Source organism: Eretmochelys imbricata, chromosome 4, assembly GCF_965152235.1.
Source record: "Eretmochelys imbricata isolate rEreImb1 chromosome 4, rEreImb1.hap1, whole genome shotgun sequence".
Taxonomy (NCBI): domain Eukaryota; kingdom Metazoa; phylum Chordata; order Testudines; family Cheloniidae; genus Eretmochelys; species Eretmochelys imbricata.
Genome location: NC_135575.1, coordinates 110,187,997 through 110,210,291, shown reverse-complemented (window position 1 = coordinate 110,210,291; position 22,295 = coordinate 110,187,997). Strand labels below are relative to the sequence as shown.

The 22,295-nt window shown below is 41.1% G+C and overlaps 1 protein-coding gene across 2 annotated transcripts in view; it reads right to left on the bottom strand.

The window, feature by feature from the left end:
• The window catches only part of CCDC149 (coiled-coil domain containing 149), a 61,867-nt gene that overhangs the window by 5,130 nt on the left and 34,442 nt on the right, over positions 1-22,295 (bottom strand). For both annotated transcript variants that reach the window (XM_077815797.1, XM_077815796.1), the window contains exons 6-10: positions 22,020-22,192; positions 19,378-19,450; positions 17,931-18,015; positions 16,509-16,653; positions 4,984-5,060 (exon numbers count right to left, since the gene is read on the bottom strand). In XM_077815797.1, coding sequence (XP_077671923.1) covers positions 4,984-5,060; positions 16,509-16,653; positions 17,931-18,015; positions 19,378-19,450; positions 22,020-22,192 — 553 coding nt within the window. The remainder of the gene's footprint in view (positions 1-4,983; positions 5,061-16,508; positions 16,654-17,930; positions 18,016-19,377; positions 19,451-22,019; positions 22,193-22,295) is intronic.

Sequence of the window (22,295 nt, the reverse complement as noted above, 5' to 3'; positions counted from 1 at the left end):
CATACATAAGGCTACCTTTTAGTCACGGGTATTTTTAGTAAAAGTCATGGACGGGTCATGGGCCGTAAACAAAAATTCACAGGCCCGTGATCTATCTATGATTTTTACTAAAAATACCTGCCCTAAGTAAAACTTGGGTGGGATTGCTGGGGGGGGGAAGGGGAAGGGTGCTTAGGGGGTGCCACGGATGCTGGGGGAGGTGACCTGGATCCCCCACTTGTACTTGGGAAGGTGGGGCTGGTGGAGGCTTCCTACCCAGCTCTGTGTCCCTGCAGCTCCTAGGCAGCGGAGACAGGGGCCAGGGCAGGAGCTCCTCTGCTGCTCCCGCCACAAGCACCAGCTGCTGCAGCTCCCATTGGCTGGAAACCACAGCCAATGGGAGCTGCAGGGGCATGGCCTGCAGGCACCAGCAGTGTGCAGCATGCAGACCCCTCGCCCCTCTACTGCCTAGGAGCTGCAGGGGGGGGCCCCCCACAACAGGTAATCCCCCGCCCCCCCGCACCCTCCAAACCCCTGCCCCTAGCCCTGAGCCCCCTCCCTCCTATCCTAACTGCTGCTGCTGGCCCAGGGCTGCCCAGCCGCTGCGGGAGTCACGGAGGTCACAGAAGTCAAGGAATCCGTGACAGACTCTCAAGCCTTATTCATACATCAGAACAGTGATTCACGTCCTTGTAAGTGGGAGGTTTGACTACTGCTGCACCATATTCTGTGAAGCATGGTATGAGTGGGGCTATCAAATGTAATTTTGATTGAGTGCTTGGAGCTAGCTCACTTCTGTACATTATTCTTCTCCACCTATAGCTGCTGGAAGGCACATCCTCAATTTAGGGAGCTTTCAGGGGGGATTTCTGGTTAAAAATGTACAGGGCTGAAAATAAGCAGGTAAACGAGAGAGCTATTCATGGAAAGGTAAGTTTGTTTTCTCCTTTCTTTAGAGGAATACGTGGAGTCTTGTAAATTCCGTCAAGTTTTCACCTCTCTTTTAATATCCGCTCATAGAAGGTCAAACATAACTGCCTCAGAGCTAAATACATCACTCCCTCTGGAGATAGGCCAGTTGAGGAGCTGCATGTTTTAAGTGGGTGGTTGCTGAGTAACAAAAGCCATCTGCAGCATTTCCTGTGGTCATACAAAGAAAAGCAAGAGAACTGTTCTTGGACTCAACCTAATCCTTTTGAGCTGGGAATTGGTTTTTGAGAGCAGAATAGCTTATAAACCAATTGCTGATGTAAAGTGACCAGTTACACCAAAGTCTAAGAAGCGGGGTGACACTCACTGTACATACACATTTCTAATGCATCAATCACCTATTGATGATATTGATGATGCATCAATCACCTATTGGTATCTAGGCAACCAATAAAAGAATGAAATGCTATCAGGATTTCAGGATACCCACTGTTGCTCCACCCTCAGCAGTGACAAGCTTATGTAAACGAGATCAGAGCAAATCCATGCCCAAGACCTCTCCCAACACAACCATGCTCTCTCATGACAGGTTGAGTTTCACTGAACAATGAAACCATCAGCCAATAAGGGAGAATCCTAAATGTGAAAGAAATTTTGCAGGATAGAGACTCGCTCTATGGAACTCACCCCTGACAAAAGATGACAACTGCGGACCTTTCACCACTTTCAAACACAAAATTCATTTATTTGATTTCGCTTACCCAGTTGTTTCCCCCTACATGCATGCCAACAAACAAAAACCAACTAACTAAAGAACCTATAAACTATCAAACCATTTCTTCTACAGGCTGGCAAAGAGAGTGAATGTTAAGGCTATTTCTATTTGTAAATAGGTGGCATGGTGCTGGGCTAAGTAAATAGATAGTCTATTGATGGCAATGTTTAGGTAGCAATACTTATTCTGCTTTTAGGAACCTGAAATTTATTAAACTAGACTGACGTGTCTGTTTCACAAATATGATTGAAAGTCAGCTCTCACTGGCAAGTCTTTCCAATGACAAAAAGTTCAACTCACTGTAAATCAAGTGATGTTTTCTTCTGAAAATCTTTCTTCTAGCATCAATCAGAGCAGGTGCTCTCACCCTTCACTCAAGCCAACATTCTTATGATAGTTCTCACAGTATTGATATGAGATGGTATTTTACAGAGCAGAAGCCAGCTGGTAACCATCCGAAAAAGCGTTCCTGACCCCACTGGGTGTCTCAAGATTCATACTGAGTATCTCTGAGCTCAATCACACTTGGAAACAAAAGTGCATTCTTAATTTACTGCTTCTCTGGTTAAACAAACAAATAAACCTCACTGTTTGATGCAAGTCGCAATCTACTGCAAAATTCAGTTACAACTATTGAGTATCAGCCTTTATCATCATTTTTCCCCAATTTAAAAGAATAGTCTTGTGCAGCAGTCTCCATTTCCCTTGCGGACATCTAACTCACTCACTTGAACATCTTAATCTGACAAATATAAAAATGTTCAGATAACATTTTCATTTATTTACATGCTGTGACAATATTTAACGTACTGCTAAAATTAGTTACTAAAAATATACATGTCAAGTAGAACCTACTCCCAAATCCCACTGAGACATTGTAGCTCAGGCCTTCAGGCAGCAAAAGAAAGGAAGAAAAGAGACAGTTATTGTATTAATATTAATTGGATGTCTTACCTAAATAGACTAACAATGGAGCAAGCTCTCAGCATTCCATTTATTCTATTTTTTATGTATTTTTATACATTTCTGCAAAGACCAAACATTGCATTTATTAACTATGAATTTCACTGAACAACATTTTTTAAACAAAGTAGAATGCCAATCTGTTAAATACCCAGGCAACATTAAATTTCAATTAGAATGTAAACCTATATTAGTGTGACTCAAGATAATTATTTTATCTGCATCTTGCATCAAGAGGATTTGAGTTAAAACTAACATCAGGAGTGGAACTGGGGAGGTTTGTCACAAAGACTCTTCAGATACATTGCTGAATATTACCTTTTTTTGGTGAGGTTAGACCTTAATGATATAGGTTAGAACACCTGGAACCTTGTCTACACTAGTGTAGGTACCTCTAATGGTGGCAGCAGTGGGAAACCGTTACCACAAACATAACCTAGTGGTGTGAACATCAAGGAGAAAGATGTTTAAAGGAGAAACAATTAGGTGTAATGAGAGAAAAATAACCAAAAATGAATGTAACCCGAACAATGCACATTTAACTAAAATTAATAAATAAAATGTTGAAAAAAAAACCTGGCTCTAATATCTTAAGTTGCATGATTTTATACTAACATTTAAATCAGATAGTTAATATTTTTCAGCTACAAACCATGGTGATAGTTCGATTGTTTCTTGCATTCTCCAAAGGGTATTTTTTCTGCTATCTACTGTATTCTGATTTAAAATGTGTGTAAAGCCAGCATTTTCACAAGTGACTAGCGATTTTGGGTTTCCAACTTGACACACCTTAAGCTGGATTTTCCCAAAAACTGGTAAACATCCATCTTTTCAAAACCACTAGCCACTGAAACTTGGCTGTATTTTTAACAAGTTTCTCACAAAGTGTACATTCAAATCCTCATATGGAAACAAAAAGAAAAGGAGTACTTGTGGCACCTTAGAGACTAACCAATTTATTTGAGCATGAGCTTTCGTGAGCTACAGCTCACTTCATCAGATGCATACCGTGGAAACTGCAGCAGACTTTATATATACACAGAGAATATGAAACAATACCTCCTCCCACCCCACTGTCCTGCTGGTAATAGCTTATCTAAAGTATAGATATATCTAAAGTATAGATAAGCTATTACCAGCAGGACAGTGGGGTGGGAGGAGGTATTGTTTCATATTCTCTGTGTATATATAAAGTCTGCTGCAGTTTCCACGGTATGCATCTGATGAAGTGAGCTGTAGCTCACGAAAGCTCATGCTCAAATAAATTGGTTAGTCTCTAAGGTGCCACAAGTACTCCTTTTCTTTTTGCGAATACAGACTAACACGGCTGTTACTCTGAAACCTGTCATATGGAAACAGACACCCAAACACTTAATAATGCAAGGGATCTCACAAAACTGGGAGACGGACCAATAAAATGGCAGATAAAATTCAACGCTGATAAATGCAAAGTAATGCACATTGGAAAACATAATCCCAACTATACATACAAAATGATGGGGTCTAAATTGGCTGATATCACTCAAAAAAAAAAAAAAGATCTTGGAGTCATCGTGCACAGTTCTCTGAAAACACCTGTTCAATGTTCAGTGGCAGTCAAAAAAAGAAAAGGGTCACCAAATGTTTAGAACCATTAGAAGAGGGATACATAAGACAGAAAATATTGATGCATCTATATAAATCCATGGTACACACACACCTTGAATACTGCATATAGTTCTGGTTGACCCAGCTCTAAAGAGACAGATTAGAACTGAAAAAAGTAGAGAGAAAGGCAATAAATATGACTAGGGGGATGGAACAGCTTTCCATATGAAAGATTAAAAAGACTGGGATTGTTCAGCTTAGAAAAGAAACTACAATGATGTTTATAAAATCACAAAAGGCATAGAGAAAGTAAGAAAGAAAGTTATTTACCCCTTCACATAACACAAGAAGCAAGGGTAACTCAATGAAATCAATAGGTGGCAGGTTTAAAACCAACAAAAGGAAGTACTTCTTCACACAACACATAGTCAACTTGCAGAACTCATTGACAGGGCATGGGTTCAAAAAAAGAACTAGATAAGTTCATGGAAGTTAGGTCCATCAATGGCTATTAGTCAAGATTGTCAGAGATGCAACCCCATGCTCTGGGTATCCCTAGCCCTCTGACTGCCAGAAGCTGGGACTGGACAACCGGGGATGGATCACTCAATAATTGCCGATTTCCGTTCATTCCCTCTGAAGAATCTGGCATTGACCGCTGAAGGAAGACAGGATACTGGGCTAGACCGACCATTGGTCTGACCCACAATGGCCATTCTTATGTTATGTTTTTCTAAATTTCTACTAACCTGGAAGACTCCACAAACCAGAAATTTCTAAAGTTCTCAACTTCTTCTCCAATTCTGCCACCCGATTACCTAGAATTCTGAAAAAAGAACATGATATATCAGCTGAGAAAGAGAAGACTCATTGTCACAGGGATTTATTCCACCCACAGATGTTTGCATGGTTGTGGATACATTCTCCACAGTCACAGCACATACATATTAACTTGTTTATCTTTTGTTTCAATGACAGTGATGGGCAAACCCCCAAAAGTTCAGATTAAATAATATTTGGATGCTTACCTGAGCCTCTCCCAAAACAAAAGTCCCAAATAAATTTCCAGTATATCTTAGATTTACTATGAAAGAAATACTGTGAGAATAGCCCCTATGGTATTTCTATTCCCTTCCTTGGCTGAAACCAGGAGGCAGAGCGGTAGGCAAACATCTTTGAGCCTCAAAATAAGATTTGAATTTTGCAAGGTATTAGCCTTAGCTTTGGGCCAGTTACTTTATCCAATCTGGTTTGCCCATCAAGCTTTAATATTCCTTTGTAGCACATTTAATGCTGTTTGATTCCACTGAACAGGGTCTCACTTCAGTACTGAGCAGTCTCAAGTTCTTTATAGACCGTATCAACTGCTCTCAGTTTTGACTGCATTTCCTGGGTCACCAAGGCTTTCGTTTCTGATCCCTATGTAAATACAATCCTCAGCTCTCCAGCAAGATTTACCTTTTAGCCATGATTTTTTTCCCCAAAAAATCAGATGATATGTGTCTAACAAGAAAGGTTCCATTTTGTTGTAAGTTTTGAATGTGTTTCACTTCTAGAACAAGTCTCTAAAAAACAGAAGGCCTTAACTAAATCCCAAACAATACTCAATGGAAGGGAGATACCTAAGGTAAGTCTAAAATTGGAGGTGGGGGGGAGTAATTCCCAGCTCGAGGAGACGCTCTTACACTAGCTCTAATTGAGCTAGCAAGCTAAATATAGAGCACAACTGTGGTGGTGCAAGCTGCGGGAGGGGCTAGCTGCCCTGCATACATGCCAGTCAGATACCCTAGGCAGGTTGTCGGAGCAGCTAGCCCCTCCCACTGCTCGTGCCACACACTACTTTTAGCACACTAGTTAATTAGAGCTAGCACATGTATGTTTCCTCAAGCTGGAAATCACACCCCAGCTCCAAGTGTAGATACACCCCAGAAGATACAGCAATGCTAAAAGTGATCCAGCAGTAATAATGAACAGCAAATTATATACAACTTTACATGAAGATATAGCAACAGGAAAAGACAATGAAGTCTGAATATTCAGACAGCACATTACAAACCAGTGAAGCAACAGTCTCTGTACACAGCTCTGGTGGGGATGGAATACTGTGCTCAGTCCACCTCACCAGGTTTTTATGCCTCTCCCATTTGAGCGCACCTGGTTACCAGAAAAAAACTAGAAACTAGAAAGAATATGAAACACAGCAACACAAATTAAGGGGCAAGAGAGACTGATGAAAGAAAGATTAAAAAGGGGCTAAATATCTGTAGCCTAGCAAAGCATCTACCATGAGGTGTGTACAAGGCACAGGATAAAAGTCTACCAGTATTTCAGTAGTGTAAATACTAAGGTGGGAGAGGAGGGTAATACAAGAGAAAGGGGACGAAATGAAGAGGAAAAAAAAAGGAAAATTTATGATAAATATCAAGGACAGGAATGAAGTGAATGGGGACGGGGAATAGCCTATGGATAGTAATACAAGCCCATCAGCTGGAATACTTAGCCCCAAAGGGTGTCTATACTAGAATAAAACACTCACATCTGGCCTCGGTCAGCTGACTTGGGCTCATTGGGCTCTGGCTGAAATGCTATAGAATTGCAGTGTAAACATCTGGGCTTAGGCTGTCTATACTGCAATTTTATAGGCCTGCAGCCTAAGTCAGCTGACAGGGGCCAGCCACATGTATTTTATTGCAGTGTAGTGCGCACGTGTATTTTATTGCAGTGTAGTGCAAGAGTGACAAAACATTAGGTCATGTGCCAGTGGGAGCAATCATGCTCTGGCATAGGCACACACTCAGTGACCAAACAGCTGTTTTCTCATCTCTAACTTCAATGAAATCTGAGCCAATCTGCATTTTTATTTTATATATTTCCTTTCGAGTTAACTTTGAGACTCACTCTTAATGTCCTTGGCTTTACTTCTCCCTGGGTGCCCAGTGATGACGTCTGCAAGGCAGACAGCAGCTTCCAACAAGCTCTCAGTTTCCACACAAGGAGACTGGTATACCAGGATTCAAGGACCCAAATGAGGAGGACTGCTCAGGAGGGAGGGAAGAGCCTTCATATACAGTATGTGCAAGTTCAGCACAGGAGCAAGTGCTGCAGAGGCGGTATGCAAAGTGGGGTGTACTGATAAAGGCAAGGAGTCACAGTTTGATCTCTGTGCCATTGTTAACAGCAGAAGAGACTCCTTGGCAGGATTGTCTCCCCTCCTCTCCTGGCAGTTTGGGCAGGGAAGGGGAGGGAGGTGCTCATCATAGCAGGGATGGGGGCTGCTAGAGATATCACCAACATATCAAAGAGCCACTGTGACCCAGGTTTGCACCACTGCCCGTTAGTGCAGGAGTAGCAAGGCCAACTTCCTTTAACCCCTTTTGAACTTTGTCATTCACATGCTGCACTCTCCCAAGCTATTGGGACATGGTGTCTATCCCCAACCCCATTGATAGATCCTGTAATCAGGGGCTGGGGAATTCTCTCTCCTCTATGACAGGTTCCCAAGCTCTCAAAGGACTGTTATGTGGCTGCTCCCACGAGACAAAGCATATTGCTATTTTACTTTGTCCTCAACCATGGTCATTTTTCCATACCCCTTTTCAAACATAAGTTAAGTTCGCTGAATAATATATCGAGCCAGTGAACACTTGTCAGAATACTTTACTTGAACAATCACTGAGTCAATTTTGACTACTACTTAGTTTGATTTTTGTTTTTTAAATAAAATGCATTGTCTCTGCTGTGCTATGGAAAATGTAATCCTACACTTGTATCAATCCACTGTCCTTGCCCCCAGAATGATGAGTATTTTTGAAGAGTCTGTGGAGACTTCCCTTTGCGTGCACAGCTGCAATCTCTTGCCTAGATCTAGACACACCAGGCAAGATGCTCAGATGATGTAAACTACCATGGCCTCATTGACAAAAGTGCGCCTGGTAGTAGAGAGAAGCACAGTCTCCACTCCCTGATAGTAATGTGCCTGGCACCTCATGAGAGTTAACCCAGCCCTCTTTGTTTAGGATCAGGTTTTCCTGCACTTCCACTGCCCATGTTCAAACTGCTGTGGCAATGCCAGCTCGCTCCTCAGCCCCGTCCTGTGTTTAGCAGCTCACATGCTGGCTTGCCCACGCTCCCCAGTGATGCATAGACATAACCTCAACAGAGCTACACCAATTTACAGTAGCTGAGGATCTGTCCTACCCTTATAAGATCTCTCTGCTGTCTATAAATAAGTCCACTGTCACATCCGCTGTGTATCACCTAGAATCCTTTATTTATCCTCAGACTGACACATTTTCTCTCTCAGTCCATCTTATATTGGAGTTAAACCAGCAAAGGTCCAGGCTTCTAAGCGTTTTTAAACCCAGCACAAGCTAATGACATGGTCTACAGCAGTTCCTAATCTCACTTGACCCCTATCCAGAATGGCCACCTAATTCATGAGTAAACAAGTTACCATGAACAAGATATAAACTAACTGTTTCAAGCTAAGACGATTTTAGACCATCTCTAGACAGGGCCTAATTTTCTCTAATTTACATAATTCCATTCTGTGGTGCATTTCAAAATCACACAGTCAGCTTTATAAATTTTAAGTTGATATGCTTGTGAGAAGAAATGTAGGTGAACTGCCTACAACCCACGGGTGAGAAGTACGTATCATGTACAGGAACCAACCTTTATTTTTCTTAACTACTGGGCCAAAGAAAATCAGAGGCTGGATTTAGCTCAATCATACCTTAGGCTACTTCCTTGATTCTGTTTAGCATGTGATTCTGCTTACATACATTTCTTTAAAGAAACAAGAAGAATAAAAATGCTTGAACAGAAGAATGGGCCTACAAGATCAGATCAATGGTCCATCCAGCCCAGTATCCTGTCTTCTGACAGTAGCCAGTGTCAAATGTTTCAGAGAGAATGACCAGAACAGGGCAATTATCGAATGATCCATTCTGTTGTCCAGTCCCATCATCTGGCAGTCAGAGGCTTAAGGACACCCAAAGCATGGGGTTGCATCCCTGACCATTATGATGGACCTATCCTCCATTAATTTCTCTTAATTCTTTTTTGAGCCCAGTTATAGTTTTGGCCTTCACAGCATCCCATGGCAACGAGTTTCACAGGTTGATTGTGCATTGTGTGAAGTACTCACTTTTGTTTTAAACCAGCTGCCTATTAATTTCATTGGAGACCCCTATTCCTTGTGTTAAGTGAAGATATACGTAACACTTCCTTATTCACTTTCTCTACACCATTCATGATTTCTAACATATCCCCCCATAACTGTCTCTTTTCTAAGATGAACACTACCAACCTTTTTAATTTCACCTCATAATTTTTGTTGCTCTTCTCTGTACCTTTTGATTTCCTAATATATCTTTTTTGAGATGGGGCTACTAAAACTGCTGTATACAAGATGTGGGTGTACCATGGATTTATATAGTGGCATTATGATATTTACCATCTTATTATCTATCCCTTTCCTAATGGTTGCTAATTTGTTAGGTTTTTTGCCAATGCACACTGAGCAGATGTTTTCACAGAACTGTCCACGGTGATTCCAAGATCTTTTTCTTGAATGGGAACATCTAATTTAGACCCCATCATTTTGTATGTATACTTGGGATCGTTTTCCAATGTGCGCTACTTTGCATTTATCAATTTAATTTCATCTGCCATTTTGTTGCCCAGTTTCATGAGGCTCCTTTGTAACTCTTCACTGTCTGCCTTGGACTTAACTATCAAGTAATTTTGTACATGCTGCAAATTTTGCCATCTCACTGTTTACTCCTTTTTCCAGATCATTTATGCACATGTTTAACAGGTCCCATACAGATCCCTGGGGACACTGCTATTTACTTCTCTCTACTCTGAAAACTGACCATTTATTCCTAACCTTAGTTTCCTTCCTTTTAATCAATTACTGAGCCCGGAGAGGACCTTTCCTCTTATCCCATGGCTGCTTACTTTGCTTAAGAGCCTCTGGTGAGGGACCTCCCATAGGCTTTCTGAAAGTCCAAGTATATCCACTGGATCACCCTTGTCCACATGCTTGTTGACTCTCTCAAATAATTCTAATAGATTGGGGAGGCATGATTTCCCTTTACATAAAGCCATGCTGACTCTTCCCCAACAAATTGTGTTCATATATGTGTCTGATAATTCTGTTGTTTACTTTATTTTCAACCAGTTTGCCTGGTACTGAAGTTAGGCTTACTAGCCTGTAATTGTTAGGATTGCCTCTGGAGACTTTTTAAAAAACTGGTGTCTCATTAGCTATCCTCCAGTCATCTATTACAGAAGAGGATTTAAGTGATAGGTTACAACCATAGTAAATAGCTCTCTAATTTTATATTTGAATTCCATTAGAACTTTTGGGTGCATATCATCTGGCCCTGGTGACTTTTTACTGTTTAATTTATCAATTTGCTCCAAAACATGCTGTACTGACACCTCAGTCTAGGACAGTTCTTCAGGTTTGTCACTTAAAGAATGGCTCAGGTGTGGGAATCTCCCTCACATCCTGTGCAATGAAGACTGATGCAAAGAATTCATTTAGCTTCTTCGCAATGGCCTTGCCTTCCTTGAGCGCTCCTTTGATTGTCCAGTGGACCCACTGATAGTTTAGCAGGCTTCCTATTTGATATACTTTTTTTTTTTTTTTTTTTTTTTGCTGTTTTTTTATTTTTTGCTAGCTACTCTTCATATTCTTTCTTGGCCTGCCTCATAATATGTTTACACTTGACTTGCCAGATTTTATGCTCCTTTCCATTTTCCTCAGTTGAACTGGACTTCCAATTTTTAAAGGATGTCTTTTTGTCTCTAACCACTTTTATTCTGTGTAGCCATCGTGGCATTTTTTGGGGTCTCAATTCTTTTTAATTTGGGGTATACATTTGATTTGACCCTCTATTATGGTGTTTTTAAAACGTTTCCCGACAGCTTGCAGGCATTTCACTCTTGTGACTATTCCTTTTAGTTTTTGTTTAACTAGCTTCCTCATTTTTTGTGTCGTTCCCCTTTTAGAAGTTAAACTCTTTTGTGGTGGGCTTGGTTTTCCCCCCTAAAAAGGATGTTAAACTTAATTACATTATGGTTGCTATTACTGAGCGGTTCAGCTACATCCATCTCTTGGACCACATCTTGTGCTCCCTTTGTCAGTTCCAGGATCAGCTACTCCAAGAAGCAGTCACTAAAAGTGTCTGTCTGCATCCTGTCCTGAGGTGACATGTACCCAGTCAATAGGAGGATAGTTGAAATCCCCCATTATTATTAATTTTTCCAGTTCTATAGACTTTCTATCCTCCGTGAGCATTTCACAATCACTATCACCATCCTGGTCAGCTGGTCAGTAGTATATCCCTAGTGCTATATTCTTATTATTCAAACCTGGAGTTTAAATCCCCAGAGATTCTATGGTAGAGTTTGATTCAATTAAGATTTTTGTTATTTTTGACTCTGTTTTGCCACTAGTACAACCTACTCTGACATTCCTATATATTTTGTACCTTGGTATTATAGCGTCCCACTGATTATCGTTCCACCAAGTTTCTCTGATGCCTCTTAGCTCAATAACCTCAATTAATACCAGGTACTCAAGTTCACTCATCTTAGTATTTAGACTTCTAGCATTTGTACACAAGCACTTATAACATTTGTCAATATTTAGTTGTCTGCCTTCATGTGATGTAATTGAATGGGACTCTTTCATTTGACTGTTTCTCTTCAGTTCCTCTCTGTACTTTATTAACTTCTATCCTCTCCTCCTTACTAAGCTACAGTGAATCCCTGTTAATAGAGCCTCTGCTAAGGGATGTCTGTCTGAACTGTGTGTTCCTTCGCACCTACTGGCTTTCCCCAGCCCTTAATTTAAAAACTCCTCTACCACCTTTTTAATTTTACATGCCAGCAATCTGGTTCCATTTGGTTTAGGTGGAGCCCATCCTTCCTGTATAGGCTCCTCCTTTCCCAAAAGGTTCCCTAATTCCTAATAAACCTAAATCTCTTCTCTCTACACCATTGTCTCATCCACACATTGAGATCCTGCAGTTCTGCTTTACTGGTCTTGTGCATTTCAAAGAATGCTACCATGGAGGTGTTGGACTTTAACCTCTTACCTAGCATCTTAAATTTGGCCTCCAGAATCTCTCTCCTACCTTTCTCTGTGTCATTGGTACCTTATCTAATTGAAAGCCCCCCTATTAAACCCCCCCCCGTGTTGCTGCTGCTGTTAAACAAAAGTACACCATCATTGGTAAATTGAAAAATAATTATGTCCTAGCCGTCAAACAGTGAAGATGGGTTTGGACTTTGGGAATGGGTTAATTCATTGATGGGAGACAAATGAGTTGACACCCATTCAGGATAGTCTTTCCTACTCTATTTTTATTTATAATATGCGCATAGGAGTTGATCTTGTTGCCTTTGACAAAAACTGGATTAACCGCAGTGTCAAGGTTCCTTCCTCACTCTGAACTCTAGGGTACAGATGTGGGGGGGGGACCTGTATGAAAGACCCCCTAAGCTTATTCTGACCAACTTAGGTTAAATGCCACCGCCACCAAAGTGTTACACAAAGCACAGGGGAAATGCCCACTTGGAAATGTCTCCCTCCCAAAATATCCCCCCAAGCTCTACACTCCCTTTCCTGAGGAAGGCTTGATAAAAATCCTCACCAATTTGCATAGGTGAACACAGACCCAAACCCTTGGATCTTAAGAACAATGAAAAAAAACAATCAGGTTCTTAAAAGAGAATTTTAATTAAAGAAAAAGTGTAAGAATCACCTCTGTAAAATCAGGATGGTAAAAACCTTACAGGGTAATCAGATTCAAAACATAGAGAATCCCTCTAGGCAAAACCTTAAGTTACAAAAAGGCACAAAAACAGGAATATACATTCCATTCAGCACAACTTATTTTTATCAGCCATTTAAACAAAACAGAATCCAACGCATATCTAACTAGATTGCTTACTAACTCTTTACAGGAGTTCTGACCTGCATTCCTGCTCTGGTCCCAGCAAAAGCATCACACAGACAGAGAGAGCCTTTGTTTCCCCCCCTCCAGCTTTGAAAGTATCTTGCTTCTTCATTGGTCATTTTGGTCAGGTGCCAGCGAGGTTATCTTAGCTTCTTAACCGTTTACAGGTGAAAGGGTTTTTCCTCTGGCCAGGAGAGATTTAAATGTGTTTACCCTTCCCTTTATATTTATGACAAGCAGAAACAGCAGCAAAGCTCACAGCCCTGTTCAGAGTGCAGTAAAAGACAACTCTGTGTTCCAAATGATGCTTTCGTGTGCTGCTTCCAACTGTTGTGTGTATATCCCACTGCAAACACTTTAAATCCCTATTGTACCAACATGTGTTTGGCCAGTCACTTAAAAAACACTGACTTCACCTGGCTGGAGTGTGGGGAAGTGGGTCTGTTACCACATCCCCATCTCTGTACTAATAATCACTAATCCATCTCCGCTTTCCTTCCTAACAAAGACAGAGCCATTTTAATCCACAATATTTTAAAAGAACGCCTTCTAGTGAGACAGGTTAGCAACTGATGTCTACAATTCTTATTCATGAGCACTCAGTATAGTTGCAAAGACTGATTAGCGAAGGCAATATTAAATAGTCTATTTTCATTTATTTCCCATTTGGTGGTAATAATAAGATCCACCATTTCTGTAGGTTCAAATTGTTCTCCCTGCGTGGTGCTCCCTCTGCTGGTCTGCTGCAAGTTAATGAAACACATTCTGGGAACCATTCTCGAGGGACGTTGTCTAAGTAGATGGAGCACAAAGTAGTAAATAAATTCAGGGGTTAACAAGCACCATATGTTAAAGAGTCATCACTGTTTGGTTAAAAAGAAAGGAGAAAACTGACAGGAAAATAAATTGCATCTCTGAACTTCTAAGAGGGTTCTGCAAACAAACAGGCAGTTAAAAACACCTAATGTGATTTCACAGATTCTTCTGTGCAGCAAGGTCTCTGCATAAGGGAGGCCAAGGGGAAGAAGAAAGGAACAGAAGCATGAAGAAAGGAGATCCTTCTACCTTTTTGAGCCAGGTCATCTTTCCTCCCATTACAGTCCCTTCTCTCTCCAGCTTCCCCTCCCAGCCTGCTCTCTAAGTCACCCTCCTTACATCACCAACCTTGAGTAGGGAGGAATTTTGCACGAGACCCCTGTCAATTTCACCTCTGCAGCTCCGGTCTCAAATTTAAAAAAAAAACCTCCCCTTCCCTGTGCATCCTTTCCCACCCTATCAAAACCCCATGTTGAGTCCACATCTCATCACCAGTTTGATTTGCCTCCCTATTTTCGGATATCTTCTGCCTTTACCACTAGTAGTTCACACCCTCAACATTTTATATGGGTTTTTAAAGTTTTGTTTTAGATGTCTGAAGCAACAAGGCTTCCTTCACTTCCCTTGGGAGTCTAGTCCATAGCTTAATACGTCTCACTGTCAGGATGTTTTTCTGGTAAGCTTTCCTCTTTCAGTTTCATCCTGTTGCTTCATGCAGTATCCAAAATAAATTCCTATCCCTCCTTGCTGTTTGTGGCTTCCAAATATCCATAGGTTGCTCTGACTAATTGTGCTTACCGTAGCTATGCTAGATATTTAAATCTTGTTTGGTTGTAAAAGTTTCTTTGCCTGGCCAACTGTCCTTGCTGCTCTGCTATGAACTCACTCCAGTTTATCAGTTGGTCTTTCATGGAGGCACCCAGAACTGAATGCAATATTTTACGTACAGGTGTGGTCACAACAGAGCTGGAGAGAGAGAGGGATATGCCTGTGTGCATATATGTAGCCCAAAGTTGCAATGGCCTTTTTTGTGTCACACTGCAGCGCAAAAATCACATGCAATCCACCATCCAATGCCACCACTAAATATCTTGCAACTTTACTGCTTTTCAGGTTTGTGCCTCATTCAGTATCTGTGCATCCAGATTATTTTCCACCGAAAGTATTCTTAAGTTTCCACATGTTACTTTTCAGGCTACATTTCTAATTTCTATTGATCCCTTCTCTGGCCCTCATTAATATCTGTAACTCTTTCCACTTACCAAACTTTGGGAGGGTTATTTAAATTAGAATCTGGGGAAAACAGACGAATAGTGAGGGACAATCACGTCTAACTAAGAGTTAAACAAAGGCAACTATCTGGTAGTGAAAAACTACACCTGGTGCTGCCATGTCCATGCTGCTATTTTTAGTGCATTAGTTTGAGCAGACCTAGCACAAGACTGTCTACCCAGACTGGGAGACATGCTCTGAGCTCTAGGGAGACACACTCTTAATGCCTAGATAGAATGCAAAGTTTACAGACAAGAACAGGTCAACTATAATGCAGCTGAATGACAAAGAACCATGACATAATAGGTCTAGACTGAAGCATGGTGGAATGATGGAAGTCATTGAGACAGCTAGGTTGGAAGGTGTCTGGATTTCTCCTCAGATTCCCTGGTACTAATGTGATGTTAGCCTCTCTTCAGCTCAACAGACCCTTATTTCATCCAAAGCTTTTAAGTATGCCTACAGACTGTTCCTCCGTTTTTGTTGCCACTTCCAAGAATTATACTATGGATTCTGCTTAAGTATTAGAGTTATCAATTTTCAAAATGAATCATCTATCCTAGTGCAATCCAATTTCCTTTAGTATTTCGTCTTCCTTTCATGAAAGATATCTGCCTGTTTGTGACATCTGGTCCTGATGTGCCTTTGAGAAGCCTGAATTACCTCTGATTACCACTAGTGAGTCAGTGCTGCTAAAAGGCTAAACACAATCAAGAAATGCTTCCTTTCTAGTTCCCACTTTCTCGTGTTGCATAAGGACACAGTCCAATGTCTTAAACTGTGTCAAAAGACAGTTATATATTCTCAAGCTGGCTGCTATAGAAAATCCTGAAGTATGTGAGATAGCAAGATTAGATTAGACGAGGTAGGATAGTTAAGATTACTGTCCAACATAAATAATTTATTAAATCACAAAACAGAATAGGAATCATACAGTAGTGTTACAATCCAACAGTTTATGCCTCAAAAAAACCCAATGTTCAAGTTGCTATATTAGGAATTGTCATGGCTGTGGCTAAGCAACTGCTATTCCAAACCTATGACAATGACATTTCACAGAAGAGGAGTACAAGATACCTGACCTTCCTTCCCTTTCCTGTTTTTAAGTTCCCATTTTCTATACAAGAGCTCAAACATCAAATGCTAGTTTAAAAAGTGTTTTGAACACCTGTGTTGGTTTCCCCCAAATTCCAAGTCATACTACTTACTTGTTGGTTTGCCTTTGGTGTTGTATGACCATGTTTTTCTCATGGATAGTCTCCAGCAAGGCAGTAGCCAAAGATTTGAGATCTGAAATAGACTGCGGCGTGGCTGGTAGGCTACAACCATGGTCCTCCGATAACAACTCTTGGACTAAAATGTTAAAACAAAAATGAATCTTACCTTTATGTGGACAGAAACGTGACACAAGTAGGTAGTGAGACTTACAAAGCAAATCCACCTTTGTTTAATTACTTAGCTGAATGTAGATTCATTCCAACCAACGAGCAAAACAAACCCAGACATATAATACTCAGTCATAAAAAATGGTGGCTGTTTAAGCTGATCATTGTTCTGCAGCAATTGCCAGCACAAACATAGGTAGACCCATTTTCTGCTTGGCTAATATTTCTTTTGGAAAGAACAGATTTCCATTCAGTTGGAAAGAGCCTCATTTTTCTAACCTATGATCTCCTGCCACTGGCAGGACAGGAATATTTTTCTTCAGTCCAACTGAAAAACCAAGCCCACAAAGAAGGCTTCATGTTTAGAACTATTGATTCCCTAAGGTTGTTCGAGATTGATGTAACGGAGTTGTCACACATCAGCCAAGAAGAACCTTCTTCTGCAGTAAGAAAGCCTGCGAACTCATTAACCTTGCTCAGCAAGTCCACCTGCATCATCACATTTGGTCATCTGCTGTGGCTAGAAACTATACAAACGTATGGAGAAGAGGACATAAACAGAGCAGTCAGTGCTGGCGAACTTCTTGAGTTTCAACCTGTCATGACAAGTACTGCTGGTTTGGTATGTGCCTGTGTGCATGGAGAGAGGGTGACGATCACGGTGCAGGAGACAAGATTTGCCAGGGGAAAAAAAAAGGTTACTTTTTCTTATCCTATTCTCATCTTTTCTGATCCTTAGCCTTTGTTCAGGGTTTGTGTGGGGGAAAACATGTGGGATGAGGCGATTGCTCTGTTAGTCTCTTCCTGAAGGAAACCTCAGAACTCCTCCCACAAGGGAGAAGCAAGCCACAGTAGCTCCCAAGTGCAGGAGTGGAACTTGGACTTAAACTGCCCCCACCTTCCTTAACATGCCTTCTCTGTACTACTGCTAAAACAGAGCATCAAGGTTGGCATTGTTAGCAGAGAAAAGAGGTGACACAAGAAGAGACTCATCTGGGTCAGAGTTATATTGGGCCTTGAAGGCAAGGCGAAGAAGTTCAAGCTTGACGTAGTGAACAGGTGGAAGCAAAGGAGCGGAATTTACACGGTCAGACTGACAGGAAAAGGAAGGTAGGTTTAGCAGCTTTATTCTAGATTGGCTGGCAGGTTGAGAGATGATTAGGAAGAAAGTGATGTGAGAAAAACTTCAGTTCATACTGAAGAAAGAATGAGGTACTGTACTACCACGTTCCATCTATGCAGTACCTTGCTTTGCAGAAAGGACTCCAGTCAGTGCACTGCTGCCCGATCTATTGTGAATCTTTGAATTTTTCCGTCTCTCTAGAGCATTCTAAGGAAACAAAAACATTTATTTTTCAGACACATTAGCCTAAGTAAGCATTTTCATTAGAGTAAGGGATCTGAGGGTGGGGATATTAATCCTGGAGTTTCTCTTCTAGGGCATGAGTCTATACCTACACTGTTGGTTGGATGAGTGGGACTCCTTCTGAAGTATTGGATATACTAGCCAAGAGAGCCTTTGGGACCCTAAAGAATCTATGCACCTCATCACCATCCCCCTTTACTCTTCTTTCTATCCCCCTTCCCCCCCCCCACACCACCACTTGGGTTTTTAAAACTTTCCTATTTCTGGAAAAAGTTGAATACATTTGTAAATGCAGAAACACTCCATGGGGAATAGCAGCCTGGGATAAAATTCTGACCTTCCAGAAAGTTTCTCTTGGACATGCTTAAAGAGGGAAAAGAAAAGAGCACTAAAACTCTCTTTAAGGTCCTTTCAGCAGAAAATGCTGGCTTTTAGGAAGAGTTCAAAGCAAAATCATGATTCTCACTAAAGCTGAGCCCTAGTTATTCCCAAAGAACTGTCCTTCAGAAATCAGATACACACACACCTGCTTTGTGACCTCAGTTTCTCATACCTGTGCCTGGGATGGGGATGGCAGTGCTTTGGAGGAATTTTGCTCTTCACTAGAATGGCAGGGAATGCTGTGACTGCTTAACAGTGATTAAGGAATTAAGAAGCATCACCTATAGGCTTAACGTCTCATGCAGAAAAATGGAGGATGTGTTTTTTGATTGAAGTTGGAGCAGAGGGTTAGAGGAAGAATACTCAGATAACTAGATTTAGTCCAGAAGATATATTCTGCAAAAGAACACATACAGCCTATCCCAAAAGTGGAGGTATAAGGAAGATATATCAATCATTAAAATTTGCCAATCAACAGTACTGGTGTTGGGAAACATGGAGATAAAAGAACAGCTGCATGATAATAAATGTCCTAACACTTTGTAGAAACACAAGAGCATTAATTTTCTACGACCACCAATCTTCCATTTAGTGACAAGCTGGAACAACGTCACATTCTAACCCCAACTAGGAGCAATTTTTCCTAGATCTTGAGAGAACACATTCACTTTCTAGATATTTCTAGCAGGTATTTCTTTATGCTATAAAACAGCTGAGAAGTCTATAGGGAAGACTGGGGATGTAAACAAAATACATAAAGGTACTAAAATTATCTAGTTGTCTTAAACTACAAGTAAGAGGAAGTGGTAATTGCACCTGGAATTTTAACTCCTGAGGTGCTACAGATCCAAACAATTTTACACTTTTTAAAATGCGTATAAACAAATGAAAAAAAGTAAACTCTATAGAGGAGCGCTGCATAACGATATGCTGATAGAACTCTACCTTGTACTTAGCAATATTAGATTTAAGAAGGTTGACCTCCTCTTGAAGTTGCTTTAATCTCTCTTGAAGGTATCTGGAAAATACATAATATATATCATTAGACTCCTGTATATTGTGTTTCTTTTGTATTAAACACTGGCAATGTATTAGTCATTGCATAGCACAAGGCACAAACGGAGCCACTGCCAAGACGTTTCACAAGAGGGGGCTTCTACAGTTATGTCTTCACTGGAGAATTCACCTAGCACTGGTGGAGCATCCCCAATGCAAAGCCCTACCCATGCATTCACATATGATGCTGTATTAGCCCACGTGCTGGTTCTTTGTGGTACATTATACTGGTCTGCTCTACAAATTCATTCACAGGATGCTCACACTCTCTCACTTGGCATGAAGTTGTCATCTGTGGCAGTGCCATGAGAACAATACTTTTATGTTCTGAACTTCCAAGTGGAGACATCTGTTGAAATGCTGTGCAAGTGAAGCAGACATGGAGCAGGCAAATATGGGGTTAAAATGCTGAGACAGCATAGATGACTTCCAATGCAGAAGGAAAGATCAAACAAAGTACAGCCCAGGTGCAGTCGTGGAACAGCATCAGAAGACTAACAGCAGCCAGGCTGGATTACCCTGCATTCTCACTGCAAAGTAGACAGGTTGCCAGCCCAGGCTGAAGCTACACCAAAGTTCAAGACTATACCCTCAACTGTGTCTACTAGCCTGGGTTTAAAGCACCCTCAATCACCGATTAGAGATCAGGGCAACATCTGGGCTAAAGCCTGAGTTAATTCTTCAGGGAAGACATACTTGACTTCAGAAGTCATTTCCCCACCTTTGGCCCCTTAAGTCTGGATGTGTATACTGTAAAACCTCAGAGTTATGAACACCAGAGTTATGACCTGACAAGTCAACCACACACCTCATTTGAACCGGAAGTATGTAATCAGGCAGCAGCAGAGAAAAAGGAAAAAAAAGCAAATATAGTGCAGTACTGTGTTAAACGTAACCTACTAAAAAATAAAGGGAAAGCAGCATTTTTGTTCTGCATAGTAAAGCGTCAAAGCTGTATTAAGTCAATGTTCAGTTGTAAACTTTTGAAAGAACCACCATAACATTTTGTTCAGAATTATGAACATTTCAGAACAACTCAAACAGTGTCTGTAACTCTGAAATTCTAGGTAATTAAATGTTATAGACATACTGCAAAGCCTCTTCAGAGCCCTCTCTTCTAGTGTCCTAGCAGAGAGCCCAAATCATACAGTAACTGCACTTCCCCTTTCCAAAGCAGTGACAGAGAATTAATGGACTTGCCTACAAGGGCAAATTTACCAGCATAACTATATTGGCAAATTTTCCCATAAAAAGACAAGCCCTTTCTGTGGTCAAAGCGGATGCAGAACCATGTATCCATGTGCTCAGGCCCCTCATTTACAAGCTCAAGACTCTGTTTGGTCTCAGTATTCAGTGCAGGATGTCTGAAGGGTAAAAATATGGCTACTTCTGAAATTGTCTTTGATTCTGTGCCATAAACCGATTGAAAGAATATGAACCATTCCCTCCTTCCTCATCCCCACACACTGCAAAGCATCACTCCCACCATTTCAGCAGAGCAAAATCCAAATAAGCTGCCTGCCATTGTGAATTCTGACTGCTTGTTCATGATATAGATGGAATGAAAACAAATGTGAAACTGAACAAGTACAAAGCACAACACTTAAGAGTCCAAATCCGTCAGTTTACATTCTTTGAAATATTTTCTTTAAAGCTGTGATGTGGCTGAGCTACTGATGCAAGCACCAATTTCAGCAATTTGCTGCCTGTGTCACAGAGGCTAACTGGTGCTAATGGGCAAAGGGTTCATTTTTCTTTACAAGCAACTCCTTTCTCCAACCTGACAAACTCACTACACCTAACACACCACTTGCATGGTATTTATTCATGAAGTGTAGCATGTGATATAGTGATTCCATATATCACATGGTGGACAAAAACACTCTGCATCCATTCACTGAGCCGACAGCCTGTGGAACGGGGGTATTTCATGTAAGATTGGATCCTGGTTCCTAGGAAACCAGCCAGCTTTACAACAGAACTCTGGCAGGAGGGGAGAAACCTACTTTATTAGATAGGAAAGGTAACTATTAATAAGCATAGGCTCCCAAGCTTTATGATTTTGTTTTGTATTGAGACCATTTGCTTCCATCACTCTTGTTTCTAGTGAAATCTCTGTTCTTTCTTAAATAAACCTTTTGTTTTACTATAAGTGCTCACAAGTGCTGTGTGTTACACATGAGCAGCAATTTAAGAAAAAACTGAAACTGAGTACACTACTCGCTGGGGAATGGATGATCTCGGATTTCTGTGAGTAGCCAGTGTCGGGGCTGGATATCACAAGGGAATGCTTCAAGGGGTCTGGGGTGCCCCTCTTGTTAATCTGCAAGGCAAAGCCACAACTGGCACAGCTCAAAGAGAGTGCTTGAGTGGCTGACAGGCTGGGGGTGTTAAGGCACTAACACCCAACTACCTCAGACAAAGCTACCTCACGCTGGAGGTGGGGGTAACAAGGTGACTCAGTCCTTGAACCATGTGAACCATCACACTGTACATACTGAAGAAGCACTGCAGACTTCCTATACACTCACCTGTTTTCCATACACAGGGCATCTACATCAATGATGCGATTTTCATGTCCTCCCAGAATGCGATTAAGCTCTTGGTTGAGTCGGTCTGCTTTATCTTGATAAGAAGAGCGTTCTTCTTTTACATCCTGTAGCTCATCCAATGCGGCTTGAAGATCATGTTCCAGAGTCTCAATCTGAGAAGAAATCAAAGCTATTGTTATTCTGCAGAATTTACTGAAGAAGGAATCATATCCAGACACAGAACATATCTGAAATCATATCCAGACACAGAATAGT